Genomic DNA, 21714 nt, shown 5'->3' with positions numbered 1-21714 from the left:
ATGGGGGACAAAAAAACCTCACACAAAAAAATATATCCCCATTTTGGGGGGAAAAAAAAAAAAACCCAAAAAAAAAAAAAAAAAAAAAAAATCTAGAAAAGGTGGTCCGAGTAAAGGGATGGAAATGCAAATTTTTGTACTCGACTGTACAGTGTACATGTACAATGTACCTACCTACATTCTATTTACATTTTACATAAGGTAACTGTATACAGATACACCAGTGTACAGTAGAGACACAGTTATGCAAATTTTACTCATCATAGAACTTTGTTCTAACTATTTCTCCTCCTTCTCCTCTTCCATTTTCTCATTTTCCTCTTTCTTCTCCTTTTTCTCTTTCTCCTCCTCCTCTTTCTCCCTCCTCTTTTTTCTTTCTCTTCTTTTCATCTCTGTTCTTCTCCTTTCTCTTCATCCTAATCATCCTCTTCCTTCTCCTCCTCCTCCTCCTCCTCCTCCTCTTTTTTTCATTTCTCTCCCTTTTTCTCTCTCTTCCTCCTTCTCTTCCTCTTTTAAACTTTTCATCTCTCTCCTTCTTATTATTTCTTTCCTCTTCCTTCTCCTTCTCCTCCTCTTTTTTTCATTTCTCTCTCCTCATTATTTCTCTCCCTCTTTCTCTCTCTTCCTTCTTCTCTTCCTCTTTTAAACATTTCATCTCTCTCCTCCTTATTCTTTCTCTTTATCTCCCTTTTTCCCTCTCTTTCTCTCTCTTCTCCTTCTTTCTCTCTGCCCCTCATTCCACTTTACTACCTCAGGTTCACTAAGTCTCTTTCTCTTTTCCTCCTCTCTCTCTCTCTAATTCTCAGTCCTTCTCTTTATCCTACTACCTATCTATATTTACCTAAGTCTCTCTCTCTCTTCCTCTTTTAGCCACTCTGGTATCTCTCTCTCTTTCGTTCTTTATCTCTTTCTCTCTGTGTGTTCAGAGAGAAAGACTAACTCAAACTTTGTTGTAAAAGGCTCTTTCAACACTAAAGAGAGCGAGAGAGAGAGGAAGAGAGAGAGAGAGAGAGAGAGAGAGAGAGAGAGAGAGAGAGAGGTTTTTGAGAGGGGGAAAAGCAAATAAAAGTTTAGGGTTTATCTTTTTTTAAATAAAAAAGTCAACATGGCAGATTGAGCTTCTCTCTCACTCCCCCCCTCTCTCTTCTTCTCTCTACCTCTTTCTCCCTCTCTGTTTCTTTCTCTCACACTCTTTCTATCCACTCTCTCCCTCTCTGTTTCTTTCTCTCTCTCCCCCTCTCTTTTTTTCCCTCTCCCTCTTCCCCTACTCTCTTCCCTCTGTCTCTCTTTCTCCCCCTTCATTTCTAGATTATTCTTCTCTCTTATTGCCAGTATACGGTGGTAGTTTCTACCCAGCTTGTAACCCATCTACCACCCTAATTTCTATCTACCAACCTATGTACATATCTACCACCCTAAAAATCTATCTAACTACCTATCTAGTTAGAGAAAAAAAAATGAATTTCATCATTGCATAGTTAGTGGAGTAAATTGGAAGAGAGAGAGAGAGAGAGAGAGAGAGAGAGAGAGAGATAGAGAGAGAGAGAAGAGAGAGAGGAGAGAGAGGAGAGAGAGAAGAAGAAGAGGAACGAAAAGAGAAAAACACAAATTGAATTTTTTCCACAAAATGGATCTGGGGGTGTCAGTGTTAAATTTGAGCTAAGTGCTTGTGTATCCAAAGTGTAAAGAAAAGAGTTGAGAGGAAGAGGAGGAGGAAGAGCAGAGAGAGAAGAAAGAAGAAGGAGAAGAAAGGAAGAAGAAGGAGGAAGGTAAGGAAAGGAGACCAGATACGTACTACAAAAATTGTGAGAGGGTAAGGTGGGCATGAACGAATTGGGGAAACTAGGAGAGGAAAGAAGAGGAAGAAGGAACAAGGAAAGGAGAGATGAGAAAGAGAGCGGAGGGAACGAAGACACCACCAACACAAACAAAAAAAAAAAAAGAGAGAGAGAGAGAGAGAGAGAGAGAGAGAGAGAGAGAGAGAGAGAGAGAGGAGAAGAAGAAGAAGGAAGAAAAAGAGAAAAACACACAAATTGAATTTTCTCACAAAATGGATCTGGGGTGTCAGTGTTAAATTTGAGCTAAGTGCTTGTGTACTCAAAGTGTAAAGAAAAGAGTGAGAGGAAGAGGAGGAGGAAGAGAGAGAGAAGAAGAAGAAGGAGAAGAAGAAGAAGAAGGAAGGAAGGAAGGAAGACAGATACGTACGTACAGAAAATTGTGAGAGGTAAGGTGGGATGAACGAATTGGGGAAAGGAGGAGAGGAAAGAAAAGAGAAGAAGGAACAAGGAAAGGAGAGATAGAAAGGAGGGAGGGAGAAAAAATAGGAAGGACAAAAAAGAGAAAGGGAAGGAAAGAGGAAGAGAGAGAGAGAGAGGGAGAGAGAGAGAGGAAGTGATATGTTTGTCCTATGCAAATAATCAGACATGTCAGCATATCCTGTCCCTTGACAACCCCTATTAATTGTAAATTCTATTACTTAGTTCTCTCTCTCTCTCTCTTCCTCCCTCTCTCTGTCTCTCTCTCCATCTATTTATCTTCCTCTCTTTGTCCTCAATCTCTCCTCTTTCTCTCTCTCAATCTCTATCGCTTCCCTTCTTTTGCCCCTTCCTCTCCATTCCTCATTAATTCTGTTTCTCTTACAACCCTTTATCTTCCCCTCCCTTACCTCCCTATTTCTCTCTCACTCTATCTCCCTCCGTTCCATTAACATCACCCCTGGTTCACATCACTTAGCATACACATAATAAGGTTAGGAAAACCCCTCTCTCTCTAATACACCTCTTCCTACCTCTCTCTTACTCTTCTACTATCTAACCCCACTCTTCTTCTTCTTCTTCTTCTCCTCCTCCTCAATTTCCTTGCCTTCTCTCTCTTCCTTCCACGCTCTCTTTCTCTCGTTCTCTTACCTTTCTCTACCCCTCACACTCTCTCTTTCTCCCTCTCCTACCTTTCTCCCCCCCCACTCTCACTCTCACACTCTCACTCTCTCTCTCGCTCACACACAGGTCACTATTTCGTCCCTCGTTCTCTTACCTTTCTCTACCCCTCACACTCTCTCTTTCTCCCTCTCCTACCTTTCTCCCCCCCCACTCTCACTCTCACACTCTCTCTCTCTCTCTCGCTCACACACAGGTCACTATTTCGTCGACCCTTGTAATTTAATATCCGGGAATGTTGTAATGTGTATGGTCAACATAGGGTAATGTATAGGTGTTCCTACCTTTCTACATGGTTAGCATAATATTTAGATAGGTACATACTAGAATTACTACATAGGTACCTAATTTTGTAGGTATAACCTAACACCTATGTGCCTCCTAAAAATAATAATAAAAAAGTACATAATTATACATAACTCATGTAGTCAATGTCCCAATGTCCGAATAAAAAGGGGCAATTTGGCCATTGTCCGCGAAGTACATTTTTTTTTTTATTTTTTTATGTAGATACCTATTGTCACTTGACATCGAGTAATAGGTCTTTTTGTTCCATTGTTCTTCTTTTAATGTCCGTTTAATTTTTATTATTATGAATTTCCGGATCTACGGTCCCTAAATAGAAAGGTAAGTAATATTGCCACCCTTTTGTTATCTTACAGAGTGGTATTCAAAGGCCGTCCTTGTGGTCTGCGGGGTGTGGGTTCGATCATTTTGGTTTTATTACTATTCTAGATAAATTCAGTAGCTTTAGTTATCTTATATTATAAAATCAAGATCCATTCACTCATTCACATTTCACACACTGATCGGTCTACAAGTTCGGTCATGCCTTTTCTACAAGTTCGGCCATGCCTCTGAGCGAAGCGACGGAATTCAGCTAGTAAAACAACAAGAGCAAAGGCCATTTTAACCTAGAAAGCAAAGGAGCACAACATGCTTACTATGTATGTACCACGTATATTTTGTGTTTAGCACATTGCGTACTTAAATAAAATACACGGCACTCATACAACTTTTTGCTCCAGGTTGATCAGCGCCGAAAAATCTAGCTAGACCTGTATTGTGTCTCTTCTCGCCCATATATTAAAACAAATAATAATTAGCTAATATGTTTCAAGTTGTAAATCTGAAGAAAGGAGCTGTACAAATATTTTGCTGCTGAAAATCAGCCCCTAGGATTAAGAGGTGACGCGTTTGCCCTAAATAGAAAGGTAAGTAATATTGCCAACCTTTTGTTATCTTACAGAGTGGTATTCAAAGGCCGTCCTTGTGATCTGCGGGGTGTGGGTTCGATCATTTTGGTTTTATTACTATTCTAGATAAATTCAGTAACTTTAGTTATCTTATCTTATATTATAAAATCAAGATCCATTCACTCATTCACATTTCACACACTGATCGGTCTACAAGTTCGGCCATGCCTTTTCTACAAGTTCGGCCATGCCTGGGGATGAGCTAGCGGGATTCCGGAGCGAAGCGACGGAATTCAGCTAGTAAAACAATAAGAGCAAAGGCCATTTTAACCTAGAAAGCAAAGGAGCACAACATGCCTACTATGTATGTACCACGTATATTTTGTATTTAGCAGATTGCATACTTAAATAAAATACACGGCACTCACACAATTTTTTGCTCCAGGTTGATCAGCGCCGAAAAATCTAGCTAGACCTGTATTGTGTCTCTTCTCGCCCATCTAAGGAGAAGGGAAAGAAAAGAAGAAGAAGAAGAAGAAGAAGAAGAAGAAGAAGAAGAAGAAGAAGAAGAAGAAGAAGAAGAAGAAGAAAAAGAAATAGTTTGTGCTTTATTTATTTCTCTCGAGATGAAGAGAGAAGAAAACTAATTATGAACGTTAATTTTACAAGAAATTATAATACCTAAGTACCTACCTTGTTAATTACAGGATTTAGCGAAAGTTTAGTGTACTATAAAATAGAGAGAATGAAGTTTCTTTTTCATGGAAGCTTAATATTTTTAGCTTAGGGAAAAAGAGAAAAAAGAAAAATAAGAAGAAGCAGAAGAAGGCGAAGGAAGAGAAGGAGGAGGAGGAAAAGAAGAAGAAAGCCAACTAGCTTGGAAGGTAGTCTGCCTTGTAAATGCTAGGTCGAGGGTTCGATTTCCGCCCTGGACAAACTTTATCCTAAACTGCCCAGCACCTCCGGGTTGAGACCGCCACACCCTGTATATAAATTTTCCCTCACGTAACTACTGGGTTTCCTTCTCTTTTTTTCTCTCTACCCAAGTACTCAGCCTTACCTGTCAGGTCTACCCGATAATGTGTGTTCCTCGGGTATCAGGTAGACCTGTCAGGTACATCTGATCAGATCCGTTAGTTTTAGATAAATTTCCTTTAAGGCCCGTTCCCACGTGTGAGTTTCATCCGATTTTCATCCTTTTGAAAATCTAGCACACTAAAAACTGAGCCGCCACTATTTAGATTTTTTTTTTTAGTTTTAGATAAATTTCCTTTAGGGCCCGTTCTCACTTGTGAGTTTCATCCCATTTGTCCAGATTGTTCAGAATGTTCTGTAGGTATGTAATGTACTTTCAATGAGAGTGTTACACGACACGATTTTTTTTTTTTTTCCGAACGACACAAACTGGTCTTGTAGGCGTAGGCAATGTAAGAGTGTTCCCACTTACTCATGACACGATCTCTTCCTAGTGGGAACAGGCCTTTACGCCCATAGAGTACATAGGTACTTTGATTATACAATAATGTACCTACAACTAAATTGTATTTTTAGTATGTTTTTCCATCAGAAAATTGAGCGACTTAGACAACTAGTTGCTCTCGGTTCTATCTTGAAACTGGTTTTTTGCCAAGACATCAACTGGTTGCGAATTTGTTACTACCTAACCTATGACATAATAAAATTTGCTGCATTTTTTTTGCTGCCGGTCATTTTTTTTTTGTATGCTACCTACCCTGTGTTTTGTAAACAAAGGAAAGTTGTGGAAAACCTTGGAAATCTGGTTTGATTACAAGCTTGTAGACAAGGGGACTCAGAGAAGAAAGAAAAGTAGGTACAATTTTCTAAAAGAAAAAAATATATAGCAGGGCCGTATTTGGAGGAGGGCAAGGGGGCCGCTGGCCTGGAGATTTCCTTTACTGTAGGCCACCTACCCGCAACATCACTATTTGGACTCTCGGGGTCCCCTTGGCCAAAATCCTGGACACGGTCCTGGACAATATCTACATACGAGTAACATCACTATTTGGACTCTCGGGGTCCCCTTGGCCAAAATCCTGGACACGGTCCTGGACAATATCTACATACGAGTACTTTTTTTTTTTAAGATGAGTGTTCCACCGCCGTTTTTATTTCGTAGCAATGGAACAACTGCTACATTAGACGCTTGTGGCCTGTGTCGTAGCATGCCCATCACTTATACTTATAACTCAAGATGGTTTGGTAGATTCAGTAAATTGGTATTCCATTAATTAGAAAATCGAAATATCAAGGTAGTCAAGGTACAGGTAACGAGATAGGAGGAAAAACAGCTAGGCACATTGCATATCTCGATTGTTTCCAGGCGCTCATACGAGAGAGAGAGAGAGAGAGAGAGAGAGAGGGAGAGAGAGAGAGAGATGAACGAAGGGTAAAATATGGCACATATTTTTTTTCCCTCTTCCTTTCCAATCAAAGAGGAGAAAAAATGATTCTAATATTTTCAAATTTTGTATCTCTGCCCTCCTCTCCTTCCCTCCCTTTCATGTTCTCTCTCTCTCTCTCTCTCTCTCTCCCATTCCTCCCTTTTTACCTTCCCTTTATCTTCCCTCTTATTCCATTCCTCCTCTTCCCTCCCCCCCTGTTCTATTCACCCTTCTCCTCTTCCTTCTCGCATTCATCCTTCTGTCCTTTTCCTCGCCCTCCCATTTCCCCCTTTCATCCCATTTAAACTCCTTCTCCACCTCTTCCTCCTTCTTTCCTTCTGCCTCCTCTCATTTATTCCCCTCCTCTTCCTCTCTCTTTTCCTATTCTCTCTCCCTCTCTTCCTACCCCTCCTCTCCTTCCCCTCCTGTCCTTCTCCTCCTCTTCCTCCCTCTCATTCTTCTCCCCCTCAACCTCTATCTCCTCCTCTTTTTTCCTATTCACTATTCCTCTCTTCCTACCCCTCCTCTCCTTCTCCTCCTTTTCCTCCCTATCATCCTCCTTCCCCTTCAACCTCCTTCTCTTCCTCCTCCTCCTCCAATTATGTATGTCACGTATAGGAAAGTAAAGGAGAAGTAACACATGGTCAAATTCTGCTGTTACTCATCGGGGAAAAAAAACGCCGAAATCTGGCCGTAATTTGAGTAATTTTTTGTTCTTCTTGATCGTCTTCTTCCTCTCCTTTTTCATAATTTTCTTCATCTTTTAACCTTATTTTCTTCATGTTTCTTCTTCTTCAGCTGCTGCTGCTGCTTCTTCTTCTTCTTCTTCTTCTTCGGGAATTTGGTGCTAGGTTAGTTGAGAGAATCAAACACCAGAAGCATAGTAATTAGCGTGGTGGACTTCGAATACGGAGTTTGGTGGTTCGAGTCCTTCGTATCCGTGCCTGCAACTGTACTCTAAATTACTGCCCTGATTGAGTTTCATTTATTTTATCCAATACTCGTAGAACCTCACTCACAAAACTTCCATATCCGGTCCTGACAGAGTGAGCAGTGTGGTGGTCCCGTACAAAGGACGGGTCAACCACTAGTGTAATTTAAACGAGAGTGTGCCCACTGCACAGGAAACGAGTGGTGGTCCCGTACAAAGGACGGGTCAACCACTAGTGTAATTTAAACGAGAGTGTGCCCACTGCACAGGAAACGATTTTTTTTTTTTTCCAAACGACAATTGGGAACGGGCTTTAAGACAACACATATCAGAGTTTCTGAGCACCCCTGACCTTCGTAGTAATCATAGTGAATGAATATATCAGGGGTGGCCATAAACGTGGCTCGCGAGGCAATCTTGTGCTGCTCTCTAATCATGGTTCACACTTGTTAAAAAAATTCACGTCCGGAGCGGAAAATTAGAGTTTCTATTCTGGAGCAGCCCAACATCGCGTTTCTGGTGATCCTCGCTCGCGTCAGCACTTGGTTCAGAAAATTTCTCTGCCCATCCAAAGGGGCAATCGCTCGAGCATCATGAGCACATTGCCCTTTGGAATGATGTTAGACGAAGTGTATTATTTACTCTAAAGATCGTGAACCAAAATTTTCAAAAATGTCGCCTGCGGCGTGGCTTGCCCCGAATCGGCCTTATCGATTTGTGACTCCCGAAGGTGTGGTTAGTGGCCACCCCTGGAATATAGAGTAGAGTAGAGGTGAATGTTACTCTCGCTCTCCAGAGATACTTCATTTATTCAGTTATCAGCGTTCGTGATTTGCATTCGACGAATCTCGTGGTATTGTTTGAAAAATTTTCAAAGTTAGTTTTTTTATGATTTCGTCTCGTGGTATTATTGTTTGAAAATTTTCAAAATTCTTTCCTTTTTTTATGATTGCGTCTTTTATTTGTTTACATTTTTCAAAAGTGAGCAGTGGTGATTGAGATTCAAGGTCTTCTCATCTCGAGTGACAGATCCAATGGAGTCGCACAAAACTTCCTCAATTATTTTAATTTGATTTCATTGATATGACATTATTAGTGGTAGTAGCAGCAGCAAATGATTAGGGACTATTTAGTTGAATCGAGCTCTAAAAATAAGCACTATTACCTATTTTATTACGTTTTAAGTGACTCACTTCTGGTTCTTCTTTCATTTATGGCTTTCTAGATCGTCCAGTCATCTATCTGGTGAGCCAAGTTCGCAATAGATTTATGAATAAAATCATAAATTGAAGAAGCGACATTGTAGCAATGAAAAAAAAAAAAAAAAAAAGCCCCTTCAAGGTTGCATACTTTTTGAAAATTTCTAGGGGGGCAGCCCCCCCGCCCCTTCGTACGCCCATTACTAGGAGAGCTGCTCCCCGCGAGAGAAGCAGCTCCCCCAGGCAGACTCTACTGAGCTGGCAACGTCGCGTATTTGTATAAAAACCGGCGAAACCATATAAAAAGAGTGTGATGAGAATTTAAATTTGACTTGAAGTCAAAAAAAAAATTGTAGAAAGATGTAAAAAAATGTCACATCATGTTGATCAAATAAGTTGATCATTTGGAACGATCAACAAATTTAAAATGATCAACATAGAAGTTGGTTTTCATACATTTCAGATCAACAAATTATGGGTGGATAAAACTATATATATAGTACCTAGGTTTGTATCTGGTCGTTAAAAAATTAAAACCGTCTGGTATTATGCACATTAATGTACGTAGGTATACATAAGAGTTAAGATTACATATGTGACAACATGATTTTATATAGGTACCTATATTTATTTCAATAATAGTAGGTATGTGTTTTACCTATGTAGGTATGTAATTATGTTCATTCTATGTAATTATGAATGTTTTGTTTCAATATAAAATATTGTGAATGTTATTATTGTGAATGTTGGACAAATGTTCTGACCAATCACGACTCGAGTTCGACTCCGTCAAGAAGAAAAAAATTAGCGATTTTCTCCAAGAGGATTCTCAGAGGGACCTGTAACAATGGAGTTCTTATCGTCCTGAAATGGAAGAAAGGAGGATAGAATAGGAGAAAGCCAGCCGTTCCGAGGAAACCTCATCTGTTTAGAATAAAATCCGCCCCGGGCGCAAATCGAACCCGTGACCTAGCGCTTACGAGACGCTCTGCCCTCCAAGCGAACTACGCTAGCAGACCCTGCTTTAACGTGAAGGAATCGGAAGTTTGAAGTGGTTGTGTGAAGTATAGTTTATCTACCACTTTATCAAAAATGAGTTGTTGATGAATTTGGTACTGCTAAATAATGATATCTGAAGTGTCTGTGGTGACAAAGCAAAGAATGGGCTACTTCAAAAATGGTTGTGTTATCTCAAAGACACTCGGTTGTGTTATCTCTTAATTTGCTAAAATTACTTCGGCCAGCCACTCATTATCAGGTAGACCTGACAGGTACACCTGATCAGATCCACCTATCAGTCTACCTGATAGTGTGTGTGCTCATTAGGTATCAGGTAGACCTGACAGACGGACTTTTTCAGCCTTACCTGTCAGGTCTACCCGATAATGTGTGTTCCTCGGGTATCAGGTAGACCTGTCAGGTACATCTGATCAGATCCGCCTACGGTGACATCGCCATTGAAGATGAAAATCCTGGCGACAAGGTGAGATTTGAGTAAGAGGCGACGACAAAGGGTTAATTTTCCTTTTTACTTTATTTGCGTAGCCCTTTTCTTTGGGTTAAATAGAGAGGTTTGATAGAGGGACCTTTAACACCAGAAGTCTTAGCATAACTCCACACTAGTCCACAGGCAAAAAGCCCACTCTGAGGCTTAGGTGTAGAGAGAATCGCAAAAGACAGTTTAAGCTTATACGAATTTACGAATCTTACCGTCCCGAAATCGAAGGAAGAAGAGGGCCAGGATAGGAGAAAGCCAAAAACGAACCTTATCTATTTAGGATGAAGTTTGCTCCGGGCGGGAATCGAACCCTTGACCTAGCGCTTATAAAGCAGGCGGAAAATAATAGTGATATAGGCATTGTCTTGTTCTTGAAGATTTGCTACTACTCAACACAAAGAATTCTACCTACCTTTTGTACCTATGGTTCTTGCATGGAATGATTCAGAACGTTAGTAATTTTAACCAGTTGCCCTTGAAACCAAGAAATTTACAATCTCTAATCAGCTGATATTCAACATTAGCCTCTAATCAGGTAATACCTACCATTAACCAATAAAACTGGGACCCGTTGGATTTATAAATATCGTACATAGTTATCTCGCCTTAACATTAAGTAGGTAGTAGAGGGGAGATGCTTTATATCGGAACCCCCTGATATAATAGGGGATTAGAAATCCTATGAAACCGGAGAAACGGGAGATTCATCGATGGCGGCTGAAAAAAAATACAAAACAAAAATGTGAAAATCGACAGTCCGATTCAAAATGAACGACCAAAAATCATACACAAATAGATGAAGCATGGGGTCCCTCGTACGTACAATGTTATTTGAATTTCACCTTAAATATCAATCTTAACATTAAATAGATAGTAGAGGAAAGATGACGTATTCAGGACCCCTGGTAAAAACGGGACCACTGGTGTTTGTTTTTCTGTGATCATAGTGTGTTTTAGGAGATTCCTAACTGATGCATTCCAAAGCTTGCACTAAGTTCTTGTCATCTTGTCCAATACATAATTTTTTATACATATTAGTATTTTTCTCGGTATTTAATAATAAAATTTTCAGTATTAACCATTCGGATCAAGTGAACATATATCTATAAAGATAAAGTTTGAAGACAGCTCAATTCATGTGTTTTTGACGAACATGACATTTTAATCTACGTCAATGTTTAGATGTACACTTTAATATATATTCTCAATCTACACTTCAATGTTCTTCTGAGAATATGATGCATTAACATTACGTAATCTGTAAGTGTTGTCTCAACACAGATTAAAGATCCCTTATGGTCAGCGCAGTTTATCATTTTTCGAAGCAAAGCCATTATGACGTTACTGTAGTATGTAGGCATAGAATAAGGACCCTTAAGAGCACCAACAGAGTGTTCCTAGGAGTCAGGAGCCACAGAAAAGCAGGGGATCCGGAGGAAGTTTCTTCTTAAAGTGAAATAATTTCCCAGCTTTCTCAATTTCTACCAAGGTCAAATGTTCTGATGACTCTTTACAAGGACAGAGGACTTTAAACAGGAAGGATACCAGCCTGAAATTCCCCTTGCTTAATAAATAGCAAAGGTTGGGTGCGAAGGATTCTTTCCGAAGCTTGAAAAACCTTTAAACTGATTTTCCTCCATTTTCAGGACTCCGTCAACGGTAACAAAAGTTTCAACGGTTCCGCGGTTTAATAGCAAATGAGTCATAATTTTATTCGCCAGAAATGGACTTCCGAATACATATAAGCACTTATAACCTGTTGGTTTTCCACACTTGCCACATACCTTCCTAAAAGGCCGCAGTTGCAGCTGTAGTCATTATTTTCACTTACTTACCCTTAGGGATAAATCTGGAGTTTCGATAAAGGAGACAACAAAAGCTAGATAATAATTCTAAGGTTCTTTATTTTTACGGTTTCACAATGCAATACTTTTTTAGCTTTTTTGATCTTAATTATATTATATACACACAATTTATAACAATTTTTCTAATATTAATTACAAGTATTTGTTTCCTTTATTTATTTTGTATTATTCGTACACTTTTCTAAAATAACAAAACTAGCAAACAAATATTTATTTAGATTTATTGATAACCTCACTTTTCCCTCGAATTTCTGTTTACAAAATTAAATTCACAATGACAGGCCCAGTACAAACACGAATCACAATATCTACAACAAATCTAATAACAGATATTTCTTCTCACTTATTAAAGCAAAAATTTAAAACACAAAAAGTAGTTAAAATTATCTTGCGAAATTGAGAAATCTTATTGAAAAATATCTACAAGAATGAATGGAATATTTTAACTTTCACGTAGAAAAAATGGAACTAGTGCAAGTAATGGAATATTTCAACTTTCACGTAGAAAAGAAGGAACTAGTGCAAGTAATGGAATATTTTAACTTTCACGTAGAAAAAAAGGAATCTCACTCTCTTTCTCTCCCTATCTTTCTCTCTCCCTTTCTCTCATTATCTTTCTCTCTCTCCCTCTCTCTTTCTCTCTCTCACTCTCATTCTCTCTCACACCCTCCTCTCTCTTTCTACTGCTTTCTCCACCGTCTTTCTCTCTGTGAAATAGCCTTGGTTTTCCCTCTCCTTTTCTCATGCCCCCTCTGTCTCTCTCTGTCTTTTGTCCTCGTCTACCTTTACTATGTAAATGTCACACCAACCCTCTTTCTCTCTCTTTATCAGTTCTTCTCTCGCTTTCCCTCCTTCTCTCTCTCTCGCTTTTTCTATCTGCCTCTCTTTTCTCTTTGTTTTATTTCTTCCCTTTCGCTCTCTCTGTCTCTCACTCATTCTGTCCCTTTTTCCATTTCTTTCTCTTTACTTAATCTCTCTTCTTTCCTCTCTTCCAGGAGAGAGGACAGGAAAGATGAGAGAGGAAGGGAGAGAAGAGGAAAAGAAAAAGAGAGGTAAGGAAGTGGAGATAGGAGAGAGAGAGAGAGAGAGAAAAGGGGAAATCTGAAATGGATGGGAAAATAGGAGAGGAGAGAGGAATTTAAGTTTTCAATTTTAACCTCTCTCTCTCTCTCCCTTTTTCTCTCTCTCTTTCTCCCTCTCTCTCTCTCTCTCCCTCTCTCTCGTTCTCCCTCTTTCTCCCCCCCCTCTCTCTCTCTCCCTCTTTCTCTGTGAAATTTACTTTGCCCCCCCCTCTTTCTCCCCCCCCTCTCTCTCTCTCCCTCTTTCTCTCTCTCCCTCTCTCTCGTTCTCCCTCTTTCTCCCCCCCCTCTCTCTCTCTCCCTCTTTCTCTCTCTCGCTCTATGGAACGATGGAAGAGGAGGGGATTTTTTTAACCCCATTTGGAGTGCGAGGATTTATAAAATGAAATTTTGCTGACGGTGTAGTTAAACAAGACGTATTTCACAGAGTGTAACAGTAAAGAACACTTTTACCCAGCCTAGTAAGCTTGAAGGGTAGAGCGTCTGCCTTGTAGTCTGCCTTGTAAAGATAAAGGTCGAAAGTTCGTTCTCGGAACGGCTGGCTTTCTTCAATCATTGTAGAGAAGCACTTCGTTGATGAACTGAATGCCCCCGTTGTTGAATTTGAGGGAGCTCTCGTCGCAGATTTGCATTTTGATGATCACGCTGATGTTGTCTGTCTCGGAGTTCTCATATTCGCGGACGATTGTCCCAAAGACGGCGACGGATTGGAATTGAGCCTCTCCTTTTGTGGCCTCGTCGTGAACGAAGCGGACGCTTTTGATCTTCTTGCCATTCACGCTGAGTTCTTGTTTCAGTTTGGGAACGAGGCTGACAATGTGCTTCAAACTTCGCTGGTAGGGGAGATCTTCCTCAGCATTGGTTCCGTTCATTTTACCTGAAACCAAACTGCGGTGATAGTTAGCAGATAATATCGTAGGTAGTCAACCAATTACACTTCAATCCAAAGTGTACACCAAAGGATTAACCAAGTAGCTGTCAGTAACAACACTCAAAGAGGTGAATTGGGATAAGTTAACCCTAGGTTTATACCTCGGATTTAGCTGAAATTGTGGATTCAAGGAGGTAAAGATCACCCTTTTACATATCACCCAATCACCCTGGAGTAATAACTTATGTTTACAAAGTATGCGGAAGAATAATCAAACGAGAGACCGGCAATAGGTATTGGTTGAAATCAAACAATTCTTTAAACTTTAACTTTTAACAAAATAAAATAATTTTATTGAAAAAAAAAAAAAGATGAAAACAACACACCGTCTAGCTCGACTCACCTCAATAACAAAAAGCCTTGTCTCTAGGATTAAATTCTCTAATGGAGAACTGCCTAATATCTATTTTCTATTTTGTTATTTAATTACATAATATTTTAATATTACGCGAATATCTTCTTTATCATCTACTGTGTGTTTACAAGTTGCTCAACTATCGACCGTCCCATTGTAACTGAACTAACTGATCTGGAGACTGGTACAATATTGGTACGTACATACCTAAACACAGTGCAACTGCATAACGTTATAATAGAGGCAAGTTGAGCCGGGAATTCCCCTCATTATGCCGGCCACTCACGCTCAGACCTCAGACCTTGTGACAAACTCAGGTCGCAGACAGTGCTGAACGTGTGTGGCGGTACAACTTCGAGACCCAGGTCCCTCAGACGGTCTGACAGACCTGGGTCGGAGGCTTTTTCCACCACACACGTTCCAATTGTCTGACAGGCCTCGAGTCTTGATTCAGGCCTACCCTGAAAATCTAAACCTACGAAAATGATAGACACTCTCTGGAGACCATAGACTCTCGCATTTTCATAGGTTTGGACTTTCAGACGACCCCGAGCTACTAAATGTCGGCAGAAAGTTGTACCTGGTGGATGATTCTTGAACACTGCGCGCTGGAACGTGTGTGGCGCCCCAGGACTGATAAAAACTAGCTAATACACGGACCAGTGATAATTCTAAATGTAAATAAACAATACAATAGGAGACTTAGTAGACTAGAAGTTTAATTGCGGAGCAGACTAGAAAAGCTGATGGAATCAGGGCCGGGCATACGGGAGGGTTTATTTATTTTGGTCCCATTTGCTCCAAAAATGGGACCGAACCCAGCCTTTTTAAAGTGTCCGAAACCAGAATTTTTTTTTTTTTTTTTTTTTTTTTTACCTTACTTACTGCCATGGCCACTTGAACCCCGAATTTTTTTTTTTTTTTTTTTTTTTACCTTACTTACTGCCATGGCCATTTATACCGGTCTCTGGCCTCGTCGCATCCCTGCCTCCATTCGATACGCCTAGAAAATGAAATACGACTAAGCTAAAACTAACACGTATTTTACTTGTGATATCAGAAACTCCCAATTTCCAACTCTTAGGCCAGCCACTCACTATCAGCTAGAACTGACAGGTACACCTGATCAGGTCTACCTGATATTGTGTGGGGTATTCAGGTGTCAGGTAGGCCTGACAGGCGGACCTTTTCAGCTGTACCTGTCAGGTCTACCTGATAGTGAATCGCTGGCCTTAATCCTTGATTTGCCACGTTTGGGAAGACGCCATCTTGAATTTCGTACCTATCCGTGACGCACTGCTTGGCCCTTTGCGCTGTGATCCGCCCTGAATGGAATAGAATAGAATGAAAATAATAATACCTACCTAAAATAGAATTACATAGGTATTAGAATTGAATGGAAATAACAGATAGTGACCCGGGCTTTCAAAGTGACCGCTGTATTGTCCAAAACCTTATCATCGAATGCCAGACGAAACTGGACCTTTTGTTCGTGTAAAACTAATTTGCGAATTGCTCAATTTCGGCTATTTCCACGTTACTGCACACGGGCCTAATTTTAAATTAGGCTTGAGTTAGGGGGAAGAGCTGACAATGTGAGAAAACTTTGTTGTAAAGGGCTCTTTCAACACTAAAGAGAGCGAGAGAAAGAGGAAGAGAGAGAGAGAGCAAGAGAGAGAGAGGGAGGGCGAGAGGTAAAAGGTTTTTGAGAGGGGGAAAAGCAAATAAAAGTTTAGGGTTTATCTTTTTTTAAATAAAAAAGTCAACATGGCAGATTGAGCTTCTCTCTCACTCCCCCCCTCTCTCTTCTTCTCTCTACCTCTTTCTCCCTCTCTGTTTCTTTCTCTCACACTCTTTCTATCCACTCTCTCCCTCTCTGTTTCTTTCTCTCTCTCCCCCTCTCTTTTTTTCCCTCTCCCTCTTCCCCTACTCTCTTCCCTCTGTCTCTCTTTCTCTCCCTTTATTTCTAGATTATTCTTCTCTCTTATTGCCAGTATACGGTGGTAGTTTCTACCCAGCTTGAAACCTATCTACCACCCTAAAAATCTATCTAACTACCTACCTAGTTAGAGAAGAAGATCTGTCAAATTTTCTCCAAGTCTTTGGTTTTTATTTTGCTTCTATTTTGGTAATGTAGGTTATAGAAAATCATGTGCTGTTCACACCAGATTATTTTATTGTTACTTATTAGTACACTTCTTTTTTCGACAGACTTTAATATTTGGATCGAACGTGCTGGTAGCATCACACTGGAAAAATAAAATGTTCTTTGTTCTTTCTGGTAACATGTTGTAAAATTCGTTCTTTATCTTCTCCTTTTTTTCCTTTTTTTTATTTGTTGTTAGTTCTTTCTTCTTCTTTTTCTCCTCCTTCTTCTTCTTCTTCTTCTTCTTCTTCTTCTTCTTCTTCTCCTCTTCTTCTTTCTCTTCTTCTTCTCCTTCTTCTTCTTTATTTGTGTTCTTGGCTCTTTTTTCCAAACTTCCAGCAACTTCAATTCCATCTCCATCCAGATCATCTAGCAGAAACGTTTTTCTTCAATCTCCCTTTTTCTTTTTCTTCCTCCTCCTTTTCTTTTTTTCTTCCACCTCCCCTTCTTTTTTCAACCTTCTCCTCCTCCCCCTGTTCTTCTTCTTCTATATCGTCTTTGTTCCATTTTCAGATTTCCTCTTCCTTGGATCTTCTTACTAAGCTTCGACTTTTCTTCTATTCCATCTTGTACTTTTCCTCTTCTTATCCTCCCCTACAGCCATCTTCTTTTCTTTCTCTTTTCTTCTTCTATTCCATTTTTTTTTCTCCTTTGCCTCCTCCTACTCCTTCATCTTCTTTTATTCTGATTTTTCTTCTTCTTTTCTCTCTCTCTTCTCCATCTTTGTCTCCTCCTCCTTCTTCCTCTTCTTCTTTTCTTTTACTTTCTGATCGTTTTTTTTTCTTCTTCTTCTAGCTTTTCTTTTTTTCCTCTATTAATGACTTTCGTCGACTGGAAGCGATTTTATTAGGTTGAAAATTTCCATTATTTGTTTTTTAACGAAAAATATAGCTAATCAAAAAAATGGGGTTGTGGGCTTGTGGGTTCTACCAGCAAAAGCAATAATCCTTTAGCTAGGAGAGATCAGTAAACAGTGCCCACTAACCAAATCCGATTTAAAGATATATACATATATAAAAAATGTTTCTTTTTCTACAGATTCACACACGAGCAAATCGAAGTGTAGAAACCAATACTCAAAATGAACGACTCAAGAATCGCGTATATTTCCAATCAAGTCATGCCCCTTTTGAAACAAAAGCTGCCCAATATCAAAAGTATCAAGTTCGAACCAACATTGGACAAGAAAGCTCAAGACAACTTTCAGTCTGCAGCGATATTTGGAGAATCTTCATACGTTGGAAACTCCACGGTGTGGTGACAGGATTCACAGGTTTGCTTCAAACTATCGTAATAGCTGTGGATCATTTGGTCCCAGTGTTGGACTCTTTGATCCTGACCCGTGTTCAAATATAGGAAGAAAGCAATGTCGAGGACAGGACTCGCGTGAATGATGGTCGCCATGTCGAAGAATTTGACATTCACGGGACGTCCACTGTCTTCATATTTGAAGAACATGTTGTTCCGGCAGAAGTCACCGTGACAGAGGACGCTCGTGCGGTCATTGACCTCAAAAAACCTCGGGAACCACTCAGCAGGGTTGGCGAGGAATTGCCGAACATTGTCCAGCTTGTCTTTGTACTCCTCCAGGCCGGCAAGATACTTGAAGCCACGTTCGCAATTTTTGACGATGAAGTTTTGAAACGAGTCCTTCGGATCGGTCACCCAGTTTCGTATATCCCGCACGGCGTTCACTTTGGCGAGGAAGGTGTCCTTATCGATGGATTTCATGATGTAGGAGCACGCGTGGAATTTTCCCAAGCCTCTCAGCGCCATCAGAATGTGTTCTAAGCTGAGCTGGGTTCTTGATGTTGCTAGACGATACTTCTCTAGACTCAGGTTCTCGAGGATAATAATAACGCGTGGAATTTTCCCAAGCCTCTCAGCGCCATCAGAATGTGTTCTAAGCTGAGCTGGGTTCTTGATGTTGCTAGACGATACTTCTCCAGACTCAGGTTCTCCAGGATAATAATGTCTTCAAACCGGTTGTCTGTGGACACATACCCGTAGACAAACTTCGGAAACAGGTCTTGGATGTCGCTGACAACTGTGCTGAAGTACGGAAGGAAATCATTGTAGAGAAGCACTTCGTTGATGAACTGAATGCCCCCGTTGTTGAATTTGAGGGAGCTCTCGTCGCAGATTTGCATTTTGATAATCACGCTGATGTTGTCTGTCTCGGAGTTTGGTAGAACCCACAAGCCCACAACCCCATTTTTTTGATTAGCTATATTTTTCGTTAAAAAACAAATAATAATAATAAAAAACCTAATAAATATATTTTTTTTTTCATTATTATTTGGCTAAAGAGGCAGTAAGGAATTCACTCGGTACTTACCAACAAAGGCTCCACCTTAGATAGTTAAATTTCTACAATCCAACTGCACAAAACGAGCACATTTTAAATTATTTAAACTTTAACTTTTAACAAAACAAAATAATTTTATTTTAAAAAAAAAGAAGAAAACAACACACGGTCTAGCTCAACTCACCTCAAAAACAAAAAGTTTTGTCTCTAGGATTAAATTCTCTAATGGAGAACTGCGATAATATCTATTTTCTAATTTGTTATTTAATTACATAATGTTTTAATATTACGTGAATATCTTCTTTATCATCTACTGTGTGTTTACAAGTTGCTCAACTATCGACCATCCCATAGTAACTGAACTAAAACTAACTGATCTGGAGACTGGTACAATATTGGTACCTACATACCTAAACACAGTGCAACTGCATAACGTTATAATAGAGGCAAGTTGAGCCGGGAATTCCCCACATCATGCCGGCCACTCATGCTCAGACCTTGTGACAAACTCAGGTCGCAGACAGTGCTGAACGTGTGTGGCGAACTTCGAGACCTAGGTCCCTCAGACGGTCTGACAGACCTGGGTCGGAGGCTTTTTCCACCACACACGTTCCAATTGTCTGACAGGCCTGAAGTCTTGATTCAGGCCTACCCTGAAAATCTAAACCTACGAAAATGATAGACACTCTCTATGTATAGAGACCGTAGACTCTCGCATTTTCATAGGTTTGGACTTTCAGACGACCCCGAGCTACTAAATGTCGGCAGAAAGTTGTACCTGTGGATGATTTTTGAGCACTGCGCGCTGGAACGTGTGTGGCGCCCCAGGACTGATAAAAACTAGCTAATACACGGACCAGTGATAATTCTAAATGTAAATAAACAATACAATAGAAGACTTAGTAGACTAGAAGTTTAATTGCGGAGCAGACTAGAAAAGCTGATGGAATCAGGGCCGGGCATAGGGGAGGGTTTATTTGGTCCCATTTGCCCCAAAAATTGGACTGAACCTAGGCTTTTCAAAGTGTCAGAAACCAGAAGTTTTTTTTTACCTAGAAAATAAAATACCTACGACTAAACAAAACTAACGCGTAGGTACTTTACTTGTGCTATTATCAGAACTGAACTCCCAACCTCCAACTCTTAGGCCAACCCAAACCCACTCGTTATCAGGGAGACCTGACGACAGGTACACCTGATCAGGTCTACCTGATATTGTGTGTGCCATTCAGGTATCAGGTAGACCTGATAGGCGGACTTTTTTAGCTGTACCTGTCAGGTCTACCTGATAGTGAGTCGCTGGCCTTAATCCTTGATTTGCCACGTTTGGGAAGAGGCTTTCTTGAAATTCGTACTTATCCGTGACGGATAAGTGTGCTTGGACCTTTCCGCTGTGATCTGCCCTGGATACTCTGGATAGAACAGAATAGAATAGAATGAAAATAACAAAATACCTAGAATAAAATTATTCGAATTGAATGGAAATAACAGATAGTGACCCGGGCTTTCAAAGTGACCGCTGCATTGTCCAAAACCTTATCATACACTGCCAGACGAAAATGGACCTTTTGTTTGTGTGAAACTAATTTGTGAATTGCTCAATTTCGGCCATTTCTACCTTACTGCACACGGGCCTAATTTAAAATTAGGCTTGAGTTAGGTGGAAGAGCTGTTGCATTTTTTTTTTTTTACCTACTTCTTATTTGAATGCATTTAGGAAATTAGTTCATCTGATGGGACTTGATTAAAATATCGTAGCATCATATCCATTTCTTTCTTTGTTTCATGTCTTTTACATTTGCCAACCTATACTTGCACCTATTTTAGCTGTACTGTTTTGTACAAAGCTCTATTTCATCTGTCAATCATTTCTTTCTTTGTTTCATGTCTTTTACATTTGCCAACCTATACTTGCACCTATTTTAGCTGTACTGTTTTGTACAAAGCTCTATTTTATCTGTCAAATTTTCTCCAAGTCTTTGGTTTTTATTTTGCTTCTATTTTGGTAATGTAGGTTATAGAAAATCATGTGCTGTTCACACCAGATTATTTTATTGTTACTTATTAGTACACTTCTTTTTTCGACAGACTTTAATATTTTGGATCGAACGTGCTGGTAGCATCACGCTGGAAAAATAAAATGTTCTTTGTTCTTTCTGGTAACATAGTAACATGTTGTAAAATTCATTCTTTATCTTCTCCTTTTTTTCCTTTTTTTTATTTGTTGTTAGTTCTTTCTTCTTCTTTTTCTCCTCCTTCTTCTTCTTCTCCTCTTCTTCTTTCTCTTCTTCTTCTCCTTCTTCTTCTTTATTTGTGTTCTTGGCTCTTTTTTCCAAACTTCCAGCAACTTCCAATTCCATCTCCAGCCAGATCATCTAGCAGAAACGTTTTTCTTCAATTTCCCTTTTTCTTCCTCCTCCTTTTCTTTTTTTTCTTCCTCCTCCTCTTCTTTTTTCAACCTTCTCCTCCTCCCCCTGTTCTTCTTCTTCTTCTTTATCGTCTTTGTTCCATTTTCAGATTTCCTCTTCCTTGGATCTTCTTACCAAGCTTCGACTTTTCTTCTATTCCATCTTGTACTTTTCCTCTTCTTATCCTCCCCTACTCCATCTTCTTTTCTTTTTCTTTTCTTCTTCTATTCCATTTTTTTCTCCTTTGCCGCCTCCTACTCCTTCATCTTCTTTTATTCTGATTTTTCTTCTTCTTCTTCTTCTTCTTTTCTCTCTCTCTCTTCTCCATCTTTGTCTCCTCCTCCTCCTTCTTCCTCTTCTTCTTTTCTTTTACTTTCTGATCGTTTTTTTCTTCTTCTTCCAGCTTTTCTTTTTTCTTCTATTAATGACTTTCGTCGACTGGAAGCGATCACAGATGTTT

The 21714-nt window shown here is 39.8% G+C and overlaps 2 protein-coding genes across 2 annotated transcripts; both read right to left on the bottom strand.

The window, feature by feature from the left end:
- Positions 1-13654: 13654 nt before the first annotated feature.
- On the bottom strand, positions 13655-14558 carry LOC103508541. The gene is made up of 2 exons (XM_017443803.2): positions 14381-14558; positions 13655-13983 (listed from the first exon to the last, which is right to left on the bottom strand). The coding sequence occupies exon 2, from the start codon at positions 13976-13978 to the stop codon at positions 13655-13657; it is 324 nt and encodes a 107-aa protein (XP_017299292.1). The 5' UTR covers positions 13979-13983; positions 14381-14558.
- A 3016-nt stretch (positions 14559-17574) lies between these two features.
- Positions 17575-18731, bottom strand: LOC103508540. The gene is made up of 2 exons (XM_017443801.2): positions 18418-18731; positions 17575-18301 (listed from the first exon to the last, which is right to left on the bottom strand). The coding sequence occupies exons 1-2, from the start codon at positions 18686-18688 to the stop codon at positions 17742-17744; spliced, it is 831 nt and encodes a 276-aa protein (XP_017299290.2). The 5' UTR covers positions 18689-18731; the 3' UTR covers positions 17575-17741.
- Between the last annotated feature and the right edge of the window lie 2983 nt (positions 18732-21714).

Source organism: Diaphorina citri, unplaced genomic scaffold (assembly GCF_000475195.1).
Source record: "Diaphorina citri unplaced genomic scaffold, Diaci psyllid genome assembly version 1.1 scaffold408, whole genome shotgun sequence".
In the NCBI taxonomy this organism is placed as follows: Eukaryota; Metazoa; Arthropoda; class Insecta; order Hemiptera; family Psyllidae; genus Diaphorina; species Diaphorina citri.
This window is presented reverse-complemented; position numbering and strand designations above follow the sequence as displayed.